General features: G+C 42.8%; 2 protein-coding genes across 9 annotated transcripts in view; one reads left to right on the top strand and one right to left on the bottom strand.

Moving 5' to 3' along the window:
* The window catches only part of LOC124431318, a 55,447-nt gene extending 30,731 nt beyond the window's left edge, over positions 1-24,716 (top strand). For 2 of the 4 annotated variants that reach the window (XR_006943964.1, XR_006943965.1), the window contains exons 3-4: positions 14,940-15,176; positions 23,690-24,716. Coding sequence is in view for 1 of the 4 variants with exons in the window: in XM_046979068.1 (XP_046835024.1) it covers positions 23,690-23,769 (80 nt within the window). In the remaining 3 variants the exon portion in view is untranslated. Of the gene's footprint in view, positions 1-14,939; positions 15,177-19,492; positions 19,629-23,689 lie in introns of those variants that run through there. The other 2 variants (XR_006943966.1, XM_046979068.1) reach the window with 2 other exon arrangements.
* The window catches only part of LOC124431311 (neuroligin-1-like), an 82,010-nt gene that overhangs the window by 32,566 nt on the left and 24,558 nt on the right, over positions 1-24,886 (bottom strand). For 4 of the 5 annotated variants that reach the window (XM_046979054.1, XM_046979055.1, XM_046979052.1 and 1 more), the window contains exons 5-8: positions 23,324-23,580; positions 23,092-23,238; positions 21,700-22,118; positions 2,966-3,340 (exon numbers count right to left, since the gene is read on the bottom strand). In XM_046979054.1, the coding sequence (XP_046835010.1) occupies positions 2,966-3,340; positions 21,700-22,118; positions 23,092-23,238; positions 23,324-23,580 (1,198 nt within the window). Of the gene's footprint in view, positions 1-2,965; positions 3,341-16,881; positions 20,130-21,699; positions 22,119-23,091; positions 23,239-23,323; positions 23,581-24,886 lie in introns of those variants that run through there. The other variant, XM_046979056.1, reaches the window with a different exon arrangement.

Raw genomic sequence — 24,886 nt, 5'->3', positions numbered from 1 at the left:
TCTCATTTTCTTTTCTTCTCGAGCAAGAGAAAAAGCAGCAAAACCATGGTTACGCGCGAAACTACGTCGCGCGAAAATTACCAGAATGCAAGATTCTCACGGGGGAATTTCTTTATAACTCGCGATAAAAATACGTTTGATGCGACGAGAATTTCAAGTAGAGTATTCGCACCAGATTATACATTGGTAGCTTCTACAATTTCCTTCCTTCGGCCTCAAATTTTTTCTCCTAGTAGAGATAGGATCCTCTTATTATTCTTCGAAAAGTCGCGTCGGCATCGTGGAACTATTGAAAACTTTACTTATCTCCTTCGCGATATTTTTCGATATTTTATACGCGCCTCGTAATCCTACAAGATAACGTTATATTTTTATTATAATGCTAGATAAAGCTACCGAGCTAAGTAGTAGTTGAGCAAAGTTGTTTTTTTTTGTCGTTTTTCTCTCTTTTTCTTTCTTTTTCTTTCTTTTTCTTTTTTTTCCTTTTTTTCCTTTTTTTTCTTTTTTTTTTTTTTTTTTGGAAGGATTTCTCAAGTATTCGAATCGATAAAAATGCGAATTATACTCATCGATTTCTGAATTCGTGTATTCGCGACGAGAAACGCCGCGAGCTATTTCTCTCGGATAAAAGGCGCATAATGTGAAAATTTACGCGCTAAACTAAAAGGGTGTACCAACGGAGTTTACCCTTTCGTAAACAAAACAACTTCACGAAGGCACTCTTAAAAAGTTTAGGTCACCGTGGAAATATACCGTCTCTCTCTCTCTCTCTCTCTCTCTCTCTCTCTCTCTCTCCTTCTTTCTCGGGAAAACTTCCTATAGCGTCGCTATTTTTAATTTAACCGTGTACCCTAGCAGCAAACCAAAAAGGTTGCAATTTTTTTCTTCGTCCTCTTTATCAAAATTCTTCAATTTCTAATAGCGTACGGCATTATCGAGGCATTTATCGAGTTTTACGTAACGAAAAAAGGAAAAAAGAAGAAAGAGAAAAAAGTTATTGGATTTATTTTCCACCTAGGATATATTATCCTAATTACTTTAACGGTACGGAAGAGCACGTGGACTCTCGTGCATCGTTTCTTCTCCATTGTCGATTCCGCTTGCGTGTATCGAAACGATCGTGAATATTAGTAGGCGAGACGAGCCGCGTGAAAGAAATTTCAGTGGCTGCAAATTAGGTAGGCATTAGTCGAGGAAAGTTTAGATCGTATTCTTATTTAACATTCTACCTACGAAATTATCGAGATATTATGCAAATGTCTCTCGAAACGTTACCGTCCATATCGTCCTCATCGAGTTCGTCCTTTAGACGAGAATTTTACTCTGAAACGTAATCGAAATCAAAGCTCGCAGCATTATCGTTCGTTCGTTATCGATCTAAAAAGTCAAAGAAAAGAAAAAAGTTTTCATTTTATACGAAAAGTATTGAAACGTTATTTGAAATCAAATAAATTTTCGTTATTACCGAGTCTATAAAGTATGTAAAAAATTGAAAAAAGATCGCGTTTCGTTGTAGCGAAATAAACTTTACGCACGTTTTTCTTTTTTAACAAGTGCTTTTATAAAACGCACATACACGTATAAATTTCGTATACGTTATAAAATGGTAAAATCGATCGATCCTAGCGCTATATAAATATAATATATTCGACGAGCTCGACTTTACTCGACTTTACTCGACTTTACTCGACTTTACTACGAAACCGTGCCTTTCTTCTCCGAAACGAATACTTTTCTACATTGTTCGAATCCTTTTATTCGTTCGTCTTCGCATGATCTCTCCCTCGGTTAATCCATCAAAATCCGATGCAAGATCGTGCATTTGCCTATCGGCCGTAACAGTGTTTTGTCCGATATTAGGTATTCTCGTTTTATCGAAAGACAATAGCATAATCTACATCTTGGCATGGCAAGACGTCGATCGATCTCATCGAAGGAGATTACAGAGGCAGAGATCGTACTCGTTATCTAATCTCATAAAAGAGAGAGAGAGAGAGAGACGACAGAAGCGTATTAACGCGAGACGGCTGCGGTCAGAACGCAAGCGTTTCGAACGGCAACCCGAGTTCCATCGTAATTATGCAGTTTGATGTAGCCGAGCACTCGAGTATAAGGTTCTAACCAGGCGAGTGTACGATAGAGAGAGAGAGAGAGAGAGAGAGAGGAGGTCTGTGTCGCTAGTGCCGAGCTGCCTGCCTACTGCTGCTGCTGCTGCTGCTGCTGCTGCTGCTGCTGCTGCTGCTGCTGCTGCTGCTGCTGCCGCTGCTGCCGCTGCTGCTGCTGCTGCCGCTGCTGTTGCTGCCTACTCTCTCCGAGTATCGTGCGTTATTAGACTAGCTTTAATGCCGGCGCATTACGACGCGGTGCTATTACGCGAAGGCTAATACGCGCGTATTTCGAGGGACCTCGCGAGCCTAGCCGAATAATCTCGTCGCTTCCTCTTAACACACGGCAGGATTATCGAGTCTCTCGTTCTCCCTCTTTCGATAAATATCTATATCTTTACGTACTACTAAACGTCTGATCGATCAGTCTAGAGCCATATCGATCGATTATTTTCCAATATGTGGATATAGCTCGCAAATTCGATTTATTCAAGAAAAATCGAAAGAGAAGAGCATTACCGATCGTAAACGTCGCGTCAACCGATGCATATCGAATACGCGATATATATTGCGATCCACTCCGAGAGAATACCGTTTGATATTCAACGCGAGCCACGAAGAAGAATCACCGTCTACGTCGACGACGTCGGACCTCCGAGTAAAAAAGGGGGGCACCTTAGGACTATCTGTTCGATCGAGGCTCGACGAACGAGGTCTCTCGCAACGTCTACGCGTGAGTTGAAACGACAATTGAGATCCGCCTCTTTCGTTACTTTTCTATCTTTTTTTTTTCTTTTCTTTAACGAAACGATTGCGAGCGACTCGACGATGAAAAATCGGATCTACGAAGTTAAACTCACCGCAAGTTGGAGACGACGATGGCATAACGGTCGTCGATGCTGATGAGGTTGGCGTTTTTCAGTATCATCCCCGTGATCAGCATCCCGATCAAAGCTGGTAGAGTCGTCAAGGAAAAGAGCCATCCTCCAAAGTGCGCGGCTATGCAGAGAGTGGCAAGACCGAAGAGAGGACCTCCGGGTGCTGCGTCCTTTCCGGCTATCGAATAGACGATACCCCAAACTAGCAGACCGAGTAGGAAAAGGCAAAGAACTCTCGCAAACTTTCGATAGCTCGGACAGAATGGCTGAGGACAGGCTCTTTTCCATCCAGGTGGCTCCCACGATGGTGTATCGTCGCGTCCATGACAACGGGCGCAAAATAGGTACAACCACGACCTGACACAAACAAATATCGTTCCTTTAGTTAGAAACTAGTTTTTAGTAGGTATCGACCACATCTCGTCGCTATCCGTATCTCGTTTGAAAAGTTTGAACTTTTATAGATTTTCTTCTCTCACCTCTCGAGTTCTTCCGAGTACTCGATCTTATCCCTAATGGAACTGGTCAGACTAAAGGCCGACTTTTTCCTATTACCGTTCATCCTTCCATTCTCCGCGAGATCGAACTTGTTGTGCTGCGGTATATTCTCGACGCTGTCGTAATTACTGCCGGTATGATGAAGTATCGACTTCCTTCTACCTTGATCCGAATTGTGCTCGGAACTGGAGCTTATACGACGATGATGTTCGAACGCAGGATTATCCACGCCGAAGATTTGCTCGCTTATCGAGACGCGTCTTTTCGTTAATTCCTCGCACGGTCTCGTCGCAGTTTTACTCTCCATCTCCATTTTCCGTTGAAACTCTGTCTCTCTCGCTCTCTCTCTCGTGCAGCTTCGTATTATAAACGATCGTAAGTGATAGGAACGGACGTCGCAATTGGTTCGACTCGACTCGACTCGAAGAAGAGAAAGAAATGTAAGACTCCGAGGAAGGTGTCACGCTCTCGACCACGATCGCGTCGCTAATGTTTTCCAACGATGCGCGCTCGTACTACGATTCGCGTCTTTCACACCTTGGCCCGCTTTTGCCATCGGTTTGTCTAACACTCGGACGATACTCCGTAAACCTTGTTTACGACGAACACGAGACTTGGATGACGATGTATTGTCGATCTCTCACTTTGTTCATCTGATTAGCGTACTTTTCAAACTTTTCTCGATTCTTGTTTATTTTTTATTTTCTCTCTCGCTCTCTCCCAACTATTTCTAAGCTGTCGCTGGAAATGGTCAAAATATGTTCGATTCTTTGACAGAAGCATAACGCGCGCATCTCATTTTTCGCGAATTGAGATGAGGCGAGGCGAGTTATCGTCGAGCGCGGTTAACTAGCGACTAAACGTCGCGAAATATCCGTCGCGGACACTGCCCGTCCGTCCGTACGGACGTACGTACGTACGTACGGACGTACATACGTATGTACGTGCCTGCTTGTGCGACTCCACGTATGTAATACGTATGAGAATGGTGGGGCTACGTAAAAAGTACCTACTTCACGTACGCGTATGGTGTGCGTCGTCGACAGTGCGCTAATCATTCTTACTACCACGTTGTTCAACGTAGCACAGGATGGGCGCAGCTGGACGCTTCATTGACAGTCCGTTCGATGGATGGGCGAGAGCCTCTAACTCGTCATGGTTACGAGCTCTAACAGAACGTTTCGTATTTTTGTTTGTTTGTTTTCTCTTCTTTCTTTTTTTTTTTTTTTTTTTTTTTTTTTTTTTTTTTTTTCTTTTTTTACCGACAAATCTCGCTCGATACTACTATAATGCCTTCATCGATGCTACGATTTTCCTTCGTTTTTACTTGTACCAGATAGGGTAATAACGATGTTTATTAATGACGATTAGTCGTCGAATAGAAAACTTTGAATGTCTATGCGTTTCAACTTTGCGAATAACGTACGCTCGATTGCACACGCGTATTTACTTATTATACTTGGCCGGCATCGAGAGAGAGAGAGAGAGAGAGAGAAATAGCATTTCGAAGCGTAGCACGCAAGCGAGAGAAGTAGAATTATCGTCGTCTCGACGCAGCGATTAGCTTTTTCGATCAAGTAATACTTTTCGTTTGATAACCTAGATCTCCCTCTCGTGCTCTTTATCTCTCTTGCTTTGAAGAATAAGTAAAATCGATCGATCGATCAAGATTGATCAGAACAACAAGCGTCGTCGTCGTAGTCGACGTCGTCGTTATTCCGATATTTCGCTTAATTTTTGCCAGTCAGACGTCAAACTTTCTTCTTTGTGTACATATTTCTAGAGAGATCTTACCTAATCGATTAAAAACATTCTCGTCTTTCCACCCATCGAATTCTTCGTTTATTACGTCGTATCGTTTCTTTTTATCGCGAGTCAGCAATCAAATAGAAGCACACGATTAACGTTAATCCGAATCTCGTGAGTGCGATCACGTGGTATTTTGTTCCGATACGAATAAGTATTAGAATTGCATCATTAATAATAATCGAATCACAAAGTACGACAATAGGACGATACGTTGTCGTCGGTTATCTACGATTGCACGACGGACGGAGATCGAGCAGAGAAAAGAAAAACGACTATTGTTTCGAGGAGACGACATCTTTTGGCACAATTTGTGCACATTCGGAGCACGATACCTACATTTCGTGACTAATCATTTCTCGTTGATGATACTTGGATCGAGGAGGGACGACGAGATAGTGAGAGCAAGGAGGAGGAGGAGGAGGGCGTCCGTTGAAAGCGGTCGAGAGCGGTCGTTGTCTCTAATCCGCTGACGCGATTCATCTTCCTGCCACGTTGGAACGCGATGCATGTTCGCGACTCGATTGTACTCGGTATTACGGTCAGTGTTGGGAATTAATTACGCTACATGCTGCGCGTTTCGAAAGCGTTGATTGAAAATTTCAAGGGACGAGCTTTCTTGGTTGGTCTTCGCCGATCTTGCCGACAGCTAATTCCTCTCTCTCTCTCTCTCTCTCTCTCTCTGCCTTGACGATTATTGCAATGTCAAATGGACGCACGTTATCGAAAAAACTATACTCTTATCTAATCAACTTTCTATGTATAAGAAATTGTACTATAATACGTTTAGAAAAATGAAAATTCTCTATTTCGATGAATTTCTTTCGAACGTATAAACGATCGTATAAACTCAACGTTAGTCTCATCCAAAGGAATAAATAACTAAGAGAAAAAAAGGAAAATAAAAAAAAACGATGGATCGTCGAGACGATGAAGAATCACGCGGGGAACTTTTCTTTACTTCTCGAACAGAAATCAAATCGATCTCGAACGTCAAAAACTCGCGGTCTATTTCCGACGCGTATTGTATGGATCTCGCGCGCTACACGCATACGTGCACTCTGCGGCAATCGTATTCGCCAAAAAGTCGTCCATTTTTCTTTCGTCGAACAAGAAAGCAAGCCGCCCGCTAAAAGAAACAAAAGAAAACGTTGAAAATCCTCCGAGCGATTCCTCTTGGTTCGACTCGAATCACATATATACATATGTACATCTATATATCCCGCGACTGGCAATAGGTTGCGATTTTTCGTCCTTCATCGGACATTCCGTGGACGTCGACAGTCACGCGAGAATCGTCTGCTTCGTCCCTCGGAAACGAGCATTAGAGAGAGAGAGAGAGAGAGAGAGAGAGAGAGAGAGAGAGAGAGAGAGAGAGAAACGACGACGACGACGACAACGACGACGACGAGGTCGAAGATAGGATTGGAATTGCAAATATCCCTCTCCTTTGGTCTCTTTCCCCCTTCACATCTCGCGTTAACCCCTGTGCTCGTACACACGCATGCGAATAGATGAACTCGTGTGCTGGTAAAAGCCTCCTACGTTCGAGACACTTGCTATAGTTATTGCTACAGAGAGAGAGAGGAGGGAGGAAGAGAGACGGATAAAATTTATTATACCCATGGCAATGATATTACGATAGTGGATATGTAAGAGAAAAGAAATATATCAAATAGATTATACTTATTAAAAAGATTCTAAAGAGGATAAAAGATAATGATTCTAGATAAAAGTTTATTTCAAATACAATAAATCAGAACGTTGTTTTTTAATGGAATGAGACACGATAAATCTGAAGAAGAAAAGACCAGATGAAATAAATATATTGCTAGATATTTAGTTTCATTCTATCCAAAATCTTGAGACATTTATAAAAATTTTATAGAAAGGGAATAGCAGTAATAATGGAAATAAAAGAAAAATGGAGCGAGCGAACAAAGAGAAACACGATGACAGAATCCAAAACGTAAAAAAATAGTTTCGGATTGTAACATATAGGAGAAGAAGAAAAAGAAGAAGAAAGCATTCTTTCGGACTTTCTTTTCAAGGTTTAGAAATCCGAAGCTATCCCGGCAGTGTCTTCGATTCGAAGACGAGGGAGGGGTTGGAAAAGGGAAAGAGAGAGAAGATCTCGACATGGACGAGAACGTGAACGAGGACGTGTAGTTTCGTGGAAAACGCCGCTGGCACGAGCGATACTTCGAATTAGCTTAAAAGCCTCGGGGGCAAGTCCGCTAGCAACATGTCGGTGATGCTACCAGAGTAAAAGAGAGAGAGAGAGAGAGAGAGAGAGAGAGAAGGCAGGACGTGCATTCCCTCGTATATCACCCGGAGATAAAGGACTGCCAGAGCACGATGGAAAGTATAGTGGTTTCGGCGACAACCCCCGGATGGGTAGTCCAGCTGCCACATTTTCTCTCTCTCTCTCTCTCTCTCTCTCTCTCTCCCCCTATCTCACCCGTTCGCTTTCTTCTTCCCTCAACTGGTAATCATTCCGAAGGTGAGAAACAGACGGGAAAGTACGGACAGAGAAAAATCGCGCGCGCCCTTCGAAGCTTCTTTTTCTTCTTCTTTCTTCTTTCCTCTCGATTCTCCTCGAGGCAAAAGCTTTTCAATTGTTTAGCTCTCGTCGCCAAGATCTTTCAACTCTCTTCCTCTTTCTCCTATTCAAAAACATGCGCATATCAAAACAGAATGTCGATCAATGCTGTACGATCTTAGGATCGTACCTACACTATCGACACGAGGTCATACTTACCGTCCATTCATTTTTACCTTTTCCTCTTTTTTCTTTCTTTCTTTGTTTTTCTTTTTTTTTTTTGACCCTTTAATAGGATTACCTTACGAAAATAAATTGATTTGATTTCATTCGTAGATCGTTTTATAAATTAGAACCCAGGTAACACCGAATATAATTACCGAATAAGATTATTGTTTCTCTTGATACGAAGGATAACGGAAAAGATGACATTGGTCACGGACAAGACTTTCCTTCCTTAGACGCGTATGGATAAATGTTTCACATTTGCATAATAGATGTAATAGATAGGGTCTATGCGTCCTTCTGACCGACTCGTCGGACGCAGAGATTAATAAAATTTCATAGCGATGGAAGAGAACGGCGCGTAGATAATCGCGATACATCGCTAAGAACTGAATGAATCCACTCGTTCATTTGTCCTTGAACTTGGAATTTTCCAAAAAATATCGCGAGTTTTTTTTTCTCTTATATATATGTATATATATATATATTTTTTTTTTTTTTTTCGGAAACTCCCTGGCCCCTTCGCGGTTTTGCGCTAACGAAAGGAATTATCGTAAATAAGTTATCTCTCGTTAACAGCGCTCCGATAATCATCTCACGTGAAACTGTTTTTCGTCGTATACTCATGTGACCGTACTAACGCGTATACAACGTATTGGCCACCAAAGGTACAAGCTCTATTCGAGTTTTACAAGTTTCTACGCGAAGTAGGTCGCCTTGGGAACCATGTGAGACTTTGATTTTGCGTCAACGCCGATGGGAGCGAAACGGATCTTTGTGAAAGATTAACAGCGCAAAGGTAGAGAGACATGTGGGATAAAAATAAGGAAAAGGTAGAAAAGAAGAAGAATGAGACGAGGGTAGGAATTTTGGAATAGGTATTATTTAACAGCGTAGTCGCGTCAACGAGAGAACGATAATTGTAAAACAATCGAAGAAACGATAGCCAAAGGCCACTGGTTTAGAAGGAAACGGAATTCACAGGTGGATTAGAGTTGATACATACGTTAGCGAGCGAAGCGGAACGAGTTAAAGGAGGACCGAGCTTCTGCTCGGTCGGTGCCAATTAGCCCTCATTATCGCGCGAGATGACGAAGAAGGGGGAACAGAGAGACGACGGTGTCACGAGAATGTAGAGGGAGGAGGAAGAAGAGCTCGAGGAGGAGTAGAAGACGAGCGAACGAGCATAGAGTAGAAGCGTGAACGAGATTCTCTTGGACGCGTGCACCGTTCGCTCTATATCTCCGTGAAACGATGTGTCGTCGAGAATAATTTATCGAGTATTCCCCGTTATCCGCATTCGTGTCAAAACCCGTGGCGTTCGACATCGACGTATAGTCGACTGAACTCTACCGAACATGATCTCTCATCGGAAAGCATTGTCCCACGACCTATCCTATCCGAGGGAAGATTTGCCAAAATCGTACCACTTAACGTATCAAACTTCTTTTATGATTTCTTACGTGATCGGTTGATAATGACAGAGTCTAAACTTTAATTATTAACGAACAACCGAGGTTATATTTATGTCTTATATATATTATTATATTAATCAGCCATCGCAATTTTTTCGCTTTTGCCTTTCCGTTTATTCGATTTTAATTTTAGATCGAAAGAAAAGCGTACTCTAAATATATCGACGATCTTTTATAGCCTGGTCGAAGAGGAAACGTCGAAGAAGTCGAAAATAATTCGCGTGCCATTTCGCACGTGCCACTCACTACACACTCTCGGAATTACTTTACCTCTATCCGAAAGACGAGGGCGATGACGAATCGTTAAATTATACCGTCGAAATGCTGAGAAGAGAAAATCCCTACGACCGAATTGTCCACAGGCCGCGATTTGTGCAGCGAGCGTACTATTCGTTTTCTTTTTAGTCTTTTCGTTCGACCCACGTATGCAGAGATATAATACTTTACCTACGGTGTAAACACGTACGCACGTAGGTGAATCTACACCTACATTCGACACAGTTGTCCCATAATGAAAACTAAAAAAAGTAAAGGAATACATTTAACCGAACGAATCGTCGGTATATATTCCACAGGTGTCGAGGCGAATAATCTAACGAACGGATCGTTAATCGAAATAAATTTGTTCATATTTTTCGGTATTTTCATGGGATGCATGGGACGCATTCGATAATTCGATTAATTAGAAAACTTTGAAACGATAACGAGAACGCATCGATTCGTTTAACAAACGATGTTGATCTAATAGGGTTTTCATTTTTTCTTTTCTTTTTTTTATCCTTTTTTTTTTCTTTTCTTCTTTTTTTTTTAAATAACCTACCTCTTTTATTTTTCTATCTTTCAATAAATATTTGTACGGTGGTTCTCTCAGGAAAAAAAGTAAAAAGAAAAGAAAAACGTACGATACGTTTTTCAAAAATGTACTTACGTATTCCATCCACGCGTCTTTGCGATCTTTGAGAATAGTATTCCGAGCAGGCACGGACGAATTTCACCTGTGCAAATATGCCGCCCGTTAAGAGTACCATCGAACAAAGGAGTTTCATTTTCGAGTCGATAGTGTTTCCCGCTGAGGAAGCAAATGATTATAAAAATAAAAAGCGACTTAATGAAGGCTCTATTATAAATCCAAACGCATTCCATGCGATACGAATATCGTATACGAGCGTCATTAAAGTAACGATAGCCACCAAAGTTTTTTCTACTTTTATGATAATGCCGTTCCATCTTATCGATTTATCTATCGATCAAAAACGATGTAGAGAGTTGCCAAATACTTATGACACCGGAATGTCTCTGATATCGGGACTACCGATTTCTCTCTCTCTCTCTCTCTCTCTCTCTCTCTCTCTCTCTCTCTCTCTCTCTGAATAACCATCCATCCATTCGTCTCCTTCGCAACGTGGCGTCGAGGGAGTGTTAGAAGGATGACGAACGACGAGCTAACCCTACGATGTAACCGGCACCATTGACTCGTCGCTTTTCGCTGTTTTCGAATTCGACACGACTCTCTCTCTCTCTCTCCTGGCCGTTCGCGAAATTGGCTTCGTTCGTCAAAATTTTCTCCCGGCAACGATCGTTCGATGGTTCTCGAGATTCGTGAAACGAATCGATGAATTTTTCGAGCTCGTAAAATAAAATGAAATAATCAAATGTAATAAATATTTCTATGTCGTTGGTCTCTTTTTTTAAGTTTAATTGGTTCATATCTCATTCAATATTCTCTTCGTTCTTTTTCATTTTCCCTGTATTTAATATGTTCTCGATCATCCATAAAATTCCGTTTCGCTTGTAAACTTTGATCCGTCGTCATCGTCGTCTTCAAATATAATGACGCATTCATAGGTTTGGTTTAGCGATACGTAATTTTCCGAGTGGATCGCTCAAAGGTAGCGAAAGACAAAGCTAATGAAACCCTTAGTAGCTCGCTCTATACCATCGTCTAGTTCCTTGCGATACACTTTCGATCGATCGTTTGGTTAAACCGCTCTTCCGATTGGCTCTCAACGGACTTGGGAGCCTCTTGCAACGTTGTTCCGAGAGTCGATTCTCGATATTGTACGAGTACCGTTTCGCTTCTCGTCTACGAGAAAATTGCCTCTTGTGCTTGCGAAGAACGGCTACGAATGAATCTTGCTTTTTCTTTTTCCTTTTCCTTTTCCTTTATTTTTCTTACGGTAAGAGCTCTTATCATTCTCTACATCTTTTCCTCCCTATAATATATAACAAAAAACACGAAAAGTACGATTCCTGGCTCGGCTTACCTTTTCCATTTTTCCTACCAACGTTGAGTCATAAATTACGATCGAAGGAGATAGGAGAGAGAGGGAGAGAGAGAGAGAGAGAGAGACTACTATCGGCAAAGTTAATTAGTCGAAATTCCTGCGAGGCGATGCCCTCTGAAACTCGCAGGCGCACGCATCAACACTTGTGCGCTCGATCGAACGGCCCTCGAAATGCTCTTTTCACCTTTCCATGGAAACGTCCTATTCGAGGTCGATCGCTGAACTTGTTATTGACTTTGCGTATGGAACGAGCGAACGTGGAAGAAACGACGAGGACGATACCTCCGATGCCTTCGATTCTACATTTATCACGATCGTCTTTCGAATATAACCACCTATTATTTTCGACATAAAGCAGAATATCGAGACAAAAATAATATAAGTTTTACTTACTTTTCGGACCAGACCGAGATGATCATGCCAGGACGAATGCTTCCCACTTTGATTTTTAACACAACACGGTCGTTTCAACGTCAAAACTCTTCTTTCCCTCTTTTCTTCTCTTTACTCATCACGATGTCTCAAAGGGTTCATCTTAGAATAATCGGTTAGATCGCTCTTTGTCGCATACACCCTTAACGAAGTTTCCCATTGAACTGCCTTTCGAGGTAGCGTCGAGCGTATACGCCTGAATCGCTAAGCTCGACTAAACTTAGAACTTTGCATGCTTATACCTCGTATCGATTTGGTAAACTTGACAACTCTTCGATACGACGACAAACGTTGATCATCGTATCCACCGTCGACGTTAAAAATTCATGACACGTGAGGTGTAATGTGTCTATTGTACCTTTTCACGTTCGATGTCTTCACCGTCCACCGACTCGAATGTTTTTTTTTTCTTTCTCTCTTTCTTTCTTTCTTTCTTTTCTTTCTAGAGACTAAAAGTTATGCATTAAGTCGAGTCGATAGTTTTCCTTTAATGCGCATGTAAAAAAATGTAAGTTTTACGACTTTTTTCCCAACCTGTTTGCGACTTTTTTGCGACTGAGATTTACTCGATAAATGTCTATGTGCGTGTAAGGAAAACTTGGCTCGATTCTTTTTTTTTTTTTTTTTCTTCTAACTTTGTTAAAATTCGATCGACGTAAAAAGAATTTATATAGGTCGGAGATTGTCTGAGTAGGTTTTTTTTTTTTTCTTTTCGAGACGATTGCATCGTCAACGATCGCCGACAGGTCGGTACGTCTATGTGCCAATGTCCCTATAATACAGATAGGTTGTCCGAAAAGATTTTCTTTCCATACGCTGACACGAGGCAGCATATTTACGCATAGATATTAATTACTTATAAACCTGAAATAGTGGATCGTGTAAACACAGAAAATCTTATCGACCGATGAAAATTTCTCTATATGAAAATATTTGCTCTGGAGGCTGTGGCGCTACGATCGATGCCCTGATTACCACTTTCGAACTAAATACACAAAGCGAGACAGAGAGAGAGAGAGAGAGAAAACGTGCAATTTGCTTTTTCTAAAATCGTACGATTCTAGGAGAAGGATTTCCTTTTCTCTCCTCCGTCGAGGGGAGAAAAGAAGAAGAAAAGAGATAAGCGAATCCACGAGACGAGACGATAGTTTGAGTACGTTCCTATCGATCACAGTTGTTCGATACAAAGAGGAGATACAAGATAGTAATGTGAATACGCGATGGTCGAAAAAGATACGATGGTTAGGATACGCGTATAGGTGTATTCGCGGTAGAAGGAGAAACAGTTCTCGGATAAGTTGTGGGATGTTTTATCGGCACGACGAAAGAACGATATATCGTATGGTAGGCCGAAGAACCGAGAATCGAATCGTTCAAATACCGATGGGAATTGAAAAATCCAAGATCGGAAATAGCCCTCTTTCTCTCTTTGATAAGAGATCTCGTAATCGAAAAATTAACGAACGAGAATGTAATTTTTCATCAAGATTGAACATTTGTTTATGATTCGATTAGGAAATCCCCCAGTTATGTCGATTATCTCGACAAATTTGATTTAAAGCTACGACGGGAGATTTACATATGTAGCACGTCGAACGTAATTAATGGAAACGTAACGAGCTCGAACTGACGTCGTTGTTTTTCGAGGTACAAATTATGCATAAGAGACAACTTGCACAATTTTCTCTCTCTCTCTCTCTCTCATATAAAATTTCACGCGTTATACGACTAATCTGTCCAACGTAGGTATATTAAAAGCTACAATACGTTTCAGATACCGTATTTGATAAACGTTCGTAATTTCTCAAAAGCTTTTCTGTCTCGTTCCGACGTTGTTCTATTTTCCTTTTTTGTTTTTTTATATCGATATTGACTTTCAACGTCGATCAAAGTTGTTCGTTAATACTTCAAAATAATTTAGATTCATTTTTCGTGCAGCTCGTAATGTAGTAGTTGGCAAAGGAAGCTGTCTATCTTTTTTTCTCTCTCTCTCTCTCTCTCTCTTTGTGTCTCTCGGAGAAGACGCGTGCGCAAGTTGGAAACTCCTTTGTCGTTTTCCTTCTTTTCTTTTCCGAAAGTTATTGTGAGCATTGTTGTAAGGTAGGAAGGATTGTGGGGGAGTAAAGCAAGAGGTAGGTGAACCAAGCGGATCCTCTTTCGTTTTAAAGGAAGATAAAGGAGCTCGGATAGGAGGTAACTCCGGTGAGAGGTAGCTCTCATTTCCAGCTTCATCCAGCCCATCTCACCCCTTACGCCATGGTATTCGCTAATCCACTTTGTTAGCTTTAACGACGACGCTCCGGCGGTTTATATGCGCCGCTTTTATCGAGTTCCACGAATGTAGAAGCAACGAGTCTCGTTGACGTTCGAAGAAAACCCGTCTCGTCAAACGAATCACCGTTATCTCATTATCCTCGCGATTCACCGTTCTCCTTTCTCTTTTCGTTCTCTATTTTGTCGTTCGTCGATGTCGGTTCAATCGACGAATCGATATATACATATATATCCGAGCAGATGATTACGAAAGTAGCTCGAGTTAGATAGTTTTTCGAGTTAGATTCTTTTTCTACAGTAATGGTAGTTGTCCTTTCTCATGCTTTTTACTTTTCACGAAGAACAATTTCTAATGTGAATCGTACATATATTTTTAATATATGTAGACGTACGCAATATAAATTGGCTTTCTTTTTCAGATTCTTCGCTTACCTCGTTGACATTTATTCGAACGATGTGCGAATACCTGGTGAAACGTACGTTTAGTCATTGTTCGTGTCTTTCCAAAGAAGAAACGATAAGAAGGAAAGGAATGCGGAGCTGACCGGAGCGTTATAATTCAAAGGAAATGCGCTAGTTTCTTCGCACAGACGACGACGACGACAACGACGACGTTCTTCTTCTCCATTCTGTACACATCTACGGACAGACGAATGGTGAGTTCATTACGTACGTACACACGTAGAAAGAGCACTTCATTTACATCCAAGCACAACATGTTAGGTAAAAGGTGTAGGGTACGTGTGTGCGCGCGCACGTCCTCGGAAGGCTAGTCGCGAAGGAAAGCTAACGTATAGCGGTTGGTACTCGGTCTATGCCACGAACCTGTATGGCATGACTAATTATACTTCAGCCCGCGGCAGATCTCGTTCGTTCCGACCCTCAAGAGGCGGAAAGCACCCCATTAAAGCACGAGCTTCGGCCACCGACGTCGTCGCTGCCATCTCCTCCGAAAGACGTCGATACGATCCTACGACTCTCGGTAGGGAGAAAAAGAAAGGGGTGGGCGGGAGAGAGAGAGAGAGAGAGAGAGAGAGAGAGAGAGAGAGAGAGAGAGAGAGAACTTTAAAGAAGCGAAATCATAGGGGAAGCTTTTGGTGATTCTTTTTCGTGACTTTTAACATCGTGTCTCTTACCTTTTTCTTATTTCTTTTTCTTTTTCGCGGCAAACCTTTGATCTTTCTCTCTCTCTTGTTCTTCCTACCACTTATCTATTTATCTTTGTCTTTCTATTTATTCTCTCTCTCTCTCTCTCTCTCTCTCTCTCTCTCTCTCTCTCTGCGTTGGTTGCACGTGTCACTTTAGCGGTATACCTTGCCTAGAAACGATTCTTGAGATTGCTCTTCTCGCTCCTCCTCCTTTTCCTTCTCCTTCTTCTCGCCTCCGCCCCCAGCAACGACGAGGGAAACTTTCCATTACCCTAAAACATTGAGCCTGTTGGTAGTCTCCCCTAAGGGCAACACCCCACCATAGTCCTTGTCTCGAGGCTCGTTCATTCTCCTCATCCTCTTACTTGGTCGCAAAGACCTTGGAGAAGGAAAGGAGGCCGAGGAAACCGGAATAGAGACGTTTTCGACGACGAAAAACTACTCTCCCTTCTTTTACTAGGTTTTCAGTACAGCAAAACCCTTCGACGAGAATCCCACAAGAAGGAAGGAAAGACCACTTACGTTTGTGCCGACTTCCTTGACATTATTCGCCGATCTTTCTTTTATATTCCTTTTTCCGACTCTCTCTCTCTCTCTCTCTCTGTTCGACTCTTTTTATAGGAATATTTTTCGCCGAGTTAGCGTGGCTTTCGTTTTGAAGTAAGAAGCAACGTCTGTAGGAGCGTATGTACATATGTGTACATACGCGTTACGATACGGATGTCTCTTTTATAATGACCGTCACGCAAAAAACGTCGCTATACCTTCCATTAAAGTTTGTGTGCGCGCGAGTTTTAACGTATGTACATACGTACGTTTTATTACAACACTCTTATATGCTTTACGATTTTCCGGCTTTTTCACGAAAAATATAACTCTTGTAACCTCCGTGTTCTTCGTGCAATAAAATTTTACGTATATAGGTATGTCTACGTACGTGCACCTCTTCTGCAACCTTGGAGGAATAAGGAAAGAAAAGAAAGAGAAATTTTTTCCCTTAAACAAATTCACTTTCTCTTTCTTATATTATGTTGTTCTTGCGTCGTTGCGTCGCGTTCTCCTGCGAAATTTCAAGATTAATCGAAAATAATGAGAGAAGATGCGAGACGATCGTGATGAGGGAATGACTCGAAATTTAAAAAAAAAAAATCAGTGGATACAGTTGTCCAGAGTCTATATACGTAAATTGGGATGGAGAAAATTGCAAGATCGATCACGTTTTAAATGCTTCAAGTATTTATTTAAACAAATCCCAACATTCCAAACATTGATAGATGTATATGAGTGTGTGTTCCTCCCATTTCTTTTTATTTTTGAATCCTGTGTACGCGTACAAAATCGAATATTTGCACGTCCATTCTTCGTTAGTTTCTTTTCGATCGAATCGAAATGAATTTACTTCGAATTATTTATTATTTTTTACGCGAGGGAAAAATGAGCGCGCCGCTGTCAATCGATTATTATTATCCCTTGCAATATTTTATTATAGATTATTTTTACGTTTTTCCTTTTCTTTGTTTCATTCATGTTAGGCTTACGCAAGGCGTACGCGATCGACATTCGGATTACAAAGAACTTTTTCTTTTTTTTTTTTTTTTTTTGTTTCTTTTTCTTTATTTTCTTTTTTCTTCTTTTTTCTTTCATCCTATCTCTTATTTACGACGGCCGAGTGTCCCTTGGACTATAAGCTAAGTTTTAATAATCAATTAGCTCACGTCATTTAACGTATGGCCCCACGCACGGGTTTTTATTTTCCTCTCCAATTTTTACCAAGTTTCTCTTAAACATTAAAAGAAGGGGGTGTGCTTACAACGATCTTTTATTCATAACGTCTTCTTGTTCCTTCTCTTTTAATCTCTATATTATTATAGGCTTATATGTCATTTTTACGGCAGTCACTCGAGGGAAGAACGAGGAGAAGACTTCTCTCGTCCGATTTTTGGTACTTCTTGGTGCGTTGTGCGTCTTTTCGCGTATTCATTTTCTCGTTGTTGTATTTTCCCTTTTTTCTATTGCATTCTCTATTCCTTTCGCGTCTCCAATCCCATGGTCGTTTTACAGATCGTTATTATAGATCGTAAGCGACGCGTTGTAACTCGCGTTATGGAAGCGTTTCGATCGAAAAAAATTCACAATATTATTTTCGATCGCCATATAAAATCATTCACAAAGGATTCGTAAAACGCAAAGCGGTCCATTAAATACCGGAAACGGAGTACATTCGGAGTAAGCACCTCCCTCCTCCCCCAGTAAAAAAGAAAAAAAGAAAAGAAGTATACTAGGATGGACCCGGACGCTCTCTTTGCTTTTTTCAAGCATCGTCATCGAGATCGACATCGTATTTCCAATAGTGCATATAATTTATACAATTTTATTTCATCAACTTCCTCTTCCTTATATGATTATTGTTTTTCCTTTTCACTCTTACTTTCTATCGTTTTCTTCGTGGCTTCTCGCAATCACACTCGTAAACTACATCACAATTCGCTGACACGATACATACGTCGAGAATTGGACAATTGAGGAATTTAAAGGATTTTGCGATATCGGATTCGTACAAATTCACGTTCGCGCCCAGATAAACGATCCCGTACGATTTCTTTTCATATTTTTCGATACATGTGTGTGTGTGTGTGTGTGTGTGTGTGTGTGTGTGTGTGTGTGTATACGTGTGCGCGCGCGCGCGCGCGCGCGTGTGTGTATTTACGATATATATATATACATATATATCGTATCACGGTACAAACCTAAAGTCGAGGCTCGTAGCTTCCAATTCCTCGAATAATTCCACTTAGTGCTATGACAAATCCGGATGAGCGAACATCGAGGAAACGTGTCCGCGTAGTCTCTCTGTCTTCCTGAGACCGTATCAATCCCTAACGCGTCGCAGCAATGACTGCCACGATAACGCGACCCGAGAGAGAGAGAGAGAGAGAGAGAGAGAGAGAGAGGGAGGGAGGGAGAAGAAAGGGGAGAGAGAAAACTCATCGGAAGACGAAATTTTCCGGGTGCTAGTAGCTATCTTTAAAATCCTTGAGAACGTCTACTTAATCTCTCTCGGGAGACGTTATCTTTGACTAGACGATAAAATTCTTTCTCTTTAGGTAGGAGAAATTTGTCGAGTTCTCTCGATTCTTGTCCCTTTCCTTGTAAATACTTATTGTTAGCGTAAGCTCTCCTTTTCGCTCTCGGAACGTATAATTAACTACTGAACACTTTCGTAGCGCACTATATCAAAGAAAGAAATTCTTTAAAAAGCCCCGCGTCAAGTAGATCGAACTTTTCAATTGTTTCTAATATCGCCCGATTGGAGCGTGTCAAACCGATATCTCTTGAATCTGCACGCGTTTCTTAGCGCTACCGGGTGTTCCAGGTTGACGAAGAATACCAGGACAGGTGAGACCGACGTTGGGAGCTGGAACCTTGGGAGGTGGCGGTGGTTCCGGAAGTTCCTCGTTATCGTCGTCGTCGTCGTCCTCATCGTCATCGTCGTCATCATCATCGTCGTCGTCGCTGTCGAGGACACCGTCTATCATATTGTCGTCGTCCTGCATCCTGGCGATGGTAGCGTCGATGCACGGCGAGGGTGTTCGTGTTCTCTGTACGCATGGATTTCTACTGTAGGACGGTGGCTCGAGGACCCTCTTCCCGCCGCCCGGTGGCGGAGAACATTGAAATTCTTGAAGCTGAAGCTCCAACTCTTGTACGAGCTTGGCCTTGTGTCCTTGAGGACTCGTTCCTGGAGAATCGATCAGATTCATCGAGGACAATCTTTGTTTTCCAGGTGGACCGCCGATCTCGATACCGGAACAACCAGCCTCCAATAGTTCCTCCTTCTTCTTGTCGCCGAAAGCCGAGAGACCGGAATTACCAGACGCGTTTCTGTCGCGCTGATGATATATACCCGCGAAGATGATGATGTTTAGGAGCAAGAGAAATATCCCAACGGCGATGGTTACGGTGAGGGCGGTTGTGTAGCTCTGATAATAACTCGAAGTTAACTTTCGAAGGAGATTGTTGGGTCCCGGGCCAAGATTCGAGTGCTGCGACTGTGTCTTCGAAGTACTCGCTATCGTGGTTGCGGTCGCGTTGGGCGTGCATTCGGTCGTCGATGTCGACGTGTGCGACGACACCGAGGAAGGCTCGGTTGGCGAGGGCATAGGCAATGGTGGCGCTGGCAAAGGCAGGGCCGTACTCTGCGGACGTACCGCGCCCTCGTACAAATTCGAACTGTCCGCCAGATGATGATGACGCATGCTGATCTCGTAACCGGGCCGGTGCAGCTGCGGCAACAGATTCAACCAAAGTGACATCTTATGACCTCTGTAGTGCGAGCGCAGCTTCGTCACATGGCCTGCCTCCAAATAAAGCTGATTTATCGAGTCGTACGATTCCCAAAAGGGTGGACTAGTCAGGCCACTCTCCGTACCGGACGTCAAAGAACTCGCTCGGTTTGGATCTCTGAAAGCATACGATTCGTCGTCCGCCTTCGTCTCTAAAATTCTCGACAAAGTCCTTAATTCGCGCGATCGAAGGCCACGCGAGTAAGGCAAAAGTAATTTCATTGAACGCCTTTCTAACGCATCTAGATGATAGACAAAGACAAAAGAAAAAAAAGTCGAAAGTAAAAGTCCCAATCGATTGTCCTCGAAATGTGTCTCCTTGAAGGGAGAGAAACAGAGAGAGAGGGGGGGGGGAGGGCGGGAACCCTCCTTTCGCGTCTATCGACGAATACGACGTCGAAGCCGAAATCTAATTTCGTGGGAAGCCTGGAGGTTGCTCGCCAATTACGGTGTGAAACCACGGCCAGAGGTAGGAGACGGTGCGATCGCAACTTTGGAATTGCGAGCTCCGAATAGCAGCTGTGCTTCTCGGCGTCGTACCTCTTAGAGAAGGGGATCCAACCTCTTCCACGGAGTACCGCAGTACTTGGAGCAACTTTATATCTTGGCGACTACCCTTTCGCAGATTCTCTCTCTCTCTCTCTCTCTCTCCCGCCCCCTCACTTGCTCAGCTAAGAAGAGCGCATTACCTATCGACTATCATCGACTGTCTATGAAAGGCAATTCGGACGTGATACTCGAGTTCTTCAAATATACATAGGTTGGAACTAAGGGAATTAACTCTCAAGTCAGAGTAAATCGGTTTCCGGGACGTGTGAGACTACTCGAAGCGACTACCGAACGCGAATCGAGTAAGCTGTGCAAAGTTGTTGGTTCCATATTGAATCCGAATACATACCTAACTACTAGCTAAGGTAGCTATCGCGACTGCTAATTGAGACGGCACTAAATTATAGGGCACGCGCGATATCGAACTAATTTCCTTTGATCGTTCTGCAAACGCCATTAATTGCGAATACCGCTTCTCGACGAAACTTGAAACAGCTGCTTTGCCACGAAACACCCTGTTATTCGTTGCAATGTCGCCAGAAACTGGGCCAAATAGCGAGGAATCGAAAGAATAAGATACGTCGTATCGTGAAAAAATTAATTTCACCTCGAGCGAACGTAAAACGCGCGACGCGATGTTTTAATCGAAGGATAATAAATAGAATTCCTCGCCCACGAGGAACAGGCGGGCTCCATCGTCCCTTCCGACTCATCGATTTGTAACACGATAATATATTCTTCTCGTTGCAACGAGCTCGCTATCATAAAATCAGTTTCCATATTATATTTCAAAAATGAACGACTATAACGATAAACGATTAAACGTATAGTTAAATATTTTTAACTCTAGGTAGATAAATCGACCCTATAGATTCGAAATACTCGAAGACGTTAATATCAGGATGTCATTAACTATGGAGGTAGGTATATGTCTCTTGAGGCGTTTTAGCACGAGCGAGATCACGATAAAATTGGAGACAAATTATCATCTATGTATAGCCGTGAAGCTGTAAAGGTGGAGAAAAAAAAACACACACACACACAAGAAAGAAAAACGATAAAGAGAGAGAGAGAGAGAGACAGAGAGAGAGAGAGAGAGAGAGAGAGAATATCATAAAATGATAATAGAGAAAACTCACCCGCGTCTTACAAAGTTGGCCAAGTAGTGTACGAGTAGCCTGGACAGGTTCTCGTCGGCGAGAGTATAGTTGGCCAAGGAATACAAGCTGAAATCTCCTCGAAGAAGAGGTATACCCATGAGATAGGGAAGTTCCTCGCCTTTTTGACTAGGTCGATCGCCCGGTTGAAAGTGTAAAAAGTATCCGCGTCCACCGGAAGTAGAATGAAGAAGGGCCAATCTGAGGAGAGGCGCTGCAACTTGACCGTCCCCGAGAAGCGACAAAAGACCCTCGCAAATAGCCGAGGCGTTTTGCTCTCCTCTCTCCCAATCTGTGTACTCGTTGCGTAGGGTCGAGTAGATCTCGTGCAGGTGATAACGATAAGTATTTCGCACGTAGGTGCGAAGGATGCGATCCCTCCTGGTCTCGTTTAGCCCGTTCTACGGCACGAAAAAGGTTTCCTTTCTATTTTCGTGTCTTTTACTCGTGCCTATCCGATTGGCTTCGAAAAGTTTAATAACTTGGACGAGAATGAGAAAGGAAATCACTCTTTCTCTCTCTCGCTCTCTTTCGTTATATATCGAAGCTTCTATTCTCTTGTAAAAGTGCCCTTTGTTTTACGATCCCCAAGTGCGCTAGAAATCTCGATAAAAGTCGAAAGGCAAATCGCCATTCGGCATTGTTACCGAATTCGAAAGCTTTTCCTCTCTTTCTCTCGCTCCATCTCGCCTAGACGAAAAACCCCGTTGACGCTCGTTCGAACCACGGAAAATACTCTACTCTACCCTCCGTAACGTCGCCTGACGTCGCCACGTCGGATCTCTTCGATTCGAACAATTTATTATTACTGTTTTTCAACGCGCCGCTAATCAAGCCCTTCCGATTAAAAGTTATTTTCCCTCTATGCAGGTGGAAAGTCCCAAAGTGTCATATGCGCGTACATGAGGTTTCGTTTTCCGTCGCATTCGCGTACGATTAAGCGCAGTTTGATGAGAACTCGAGCGCGGTCTCGCGAATGTGAACGGTCTCGCGAATGTGACGCATAGCAAGAATCGATTTCTGTCGGCTACTCCAATCGAAATTTATTTGTTCTATAATTAGTCGTAACCAATTACAATTAAATCCATAAACGTGAGCGCACGTATAGGTAACGAAGTTCGCGTATCCTTTCAAATCTACGAACTCGATCGGATTACAGACTCGATTTCCATTCGCGTCCTGCTAACGTAAACGCGATATATTTCGCACAATTAATTGAGTATTCGATGGAAACGATATATATATATACGTACGTACGTATGTACGTACGTACGTACGTACATACACACACACACACACACACACACACACACACACGTCTACAATCGTAACTGCAGCGTAAAGGAATCGAGAGAAGGAAGAAGGATTCTTTACCTGTAGATCCTCGTCGGTAAGATTAACCCAAGCTTCGTCGGACGTTAAACCGAGTAAGAGATCCCGATTGCCGAAATTGGCAAATTCCGCGCCGGGTCCTGGCACGAGGGGCATCAATCCCGCGGAAGAGGCAGTGGGCTGAAAGTTCTAGGAAAAATTTCAAAATTTGTTTGCATTTAGACTTTTGCTCGATCCATCAGCAAACGTAAAAGTTATCGAAAAATATGCGAACCTGATTTATCGGTTGCGGCAGGACGGCTCCGTCGACGAAAGGCGCGAAACCGGAAGTAAATCTTGGCGGATCGAACTTGACGTTGAGAAGATCATTGAGGCTTCGCAAACGAAGGCACGGTGCGATGTCGTCGACTTCGTCGTCGGCGGGACAGCCGGTTTGTTCGGCGACTAGATGTTTCACCGTAAGCGGATCGCGTTGAATCGCCCACGGTGAAAGGGCCGAACCACCGAGCAGTATCACTCTCTCGACCAACTCTAACAATTTGTTTAGTTTTTCGTTTTAAGTCACGAAAATGACTTTCGAAGGAATATTTCATTGAATGACGTTGGATATAAAATAACAAACTCTCTTTCGTCTTTCCAGAAGGAACGACGAAGGAATGTACCTACGTCTCGTACAACGAAGGGGAAGAAGAAGAAGAAATGAGGAGGGAATATATTTAGAAAAGCTAGCACGCCTTGACATCGCTCGTTCATCGTGGCACCCTTGCGGAGGCTTTTAAAGGGTGACTCGACATTGCGAAACGAAGGAAGAGGATATTAGAGAAGGCACAGGGGTTGGTTCGTTAGTGGAATTGGGCTGCAATCTAGGAACGGAACGGACACGATTCTCTTTTTCCCCTCCTATCCGTCCCTCTTTCGTTCTACACTCTCACCTCCTCCCCCTCCCCCTCTACTCTCGTCTTTTCGGCTTTCAGAGTCGCAGAGTCACGGAAGACTACACTCTAGGTAGCTTGTTAAGGTCTCTAGTATCCAACGACGATGACGACGACGACGACGACGACGACGACGAAGAAGAAGAAGAAGAAGAAGAAGAAGAAGAAGAAGAAGACGATGACGACGAAGAAGAAGACGATGACGACACCATCGTCCTCGACAGCCACTCACTTCTCGTGGTGTAGTCGTACCGACGTCTCTATCCCTTATCTATACGTATGCTATATCTATACGTATGCCTTCGTTCCTTCCTTTTTTTCTTTCTTTACTTTTCGCTCACAAACACGCAAACACATGATAACTACGTGTATCCCAGAGAAAGCCTTTCTCTTCCTTCCTTCCTCGACCTCTTTTCCGATACTCTATTGTAAATCGTACTCTTTTTACTTTTCTCGAATTCCCCTTCGACCAAATCTCGACTCGAGCTCGGTTAACTAAGAGATAACTCTCGCGAGTCTCTCGAACACGTGGCCACATCGACCAACTTTCCAGTAATCTCGAATTGATCATACTGACTAATAATACCTCCATCTATAGTTAATCATGTTTCTCGTATCATCGAGAGTATCGTTTACCACTCGTTTCATTGTCTCGATCGGTTGGCACGAAATCATCGATGCGGAAGAAAGTCGGTGAAAGAGGAGAGGGAGGGAGGGAGGGAGAGAGGGAGAAGGCTAGGAACGTATTGATTTTTCGACACACTCGCCTACGTATCGTGGAATTTTCTTCGGATTATGCTGCGATCTCTTTCTCTCTTTTCTTCTCCCTCTCTGAAACGTCTTCCAGCTTCTTTTCTATCCTTTGGCAGATTGTGCGAAAAGCGTCGACGTGTGAAGCGCGATAA

This window comes from Vespa crabro, chromosome 21, assembly GCF_910589235.1.
Source record: "Vespa crabro chromosome 21, iyVesCrab1.2, whole genome shotgun sequence".
Classification (NCBI taxonomy): Eukaryota; Metazoa; Arthropoda; class Insecta; order Hymenoptera; family Vespidae; genus Vespa; species Vespa crabro.
Note: the sequence above shows the minus strand (reverse complement) of the source record. Positions and strands in the feature narration are given on the sequence as shown.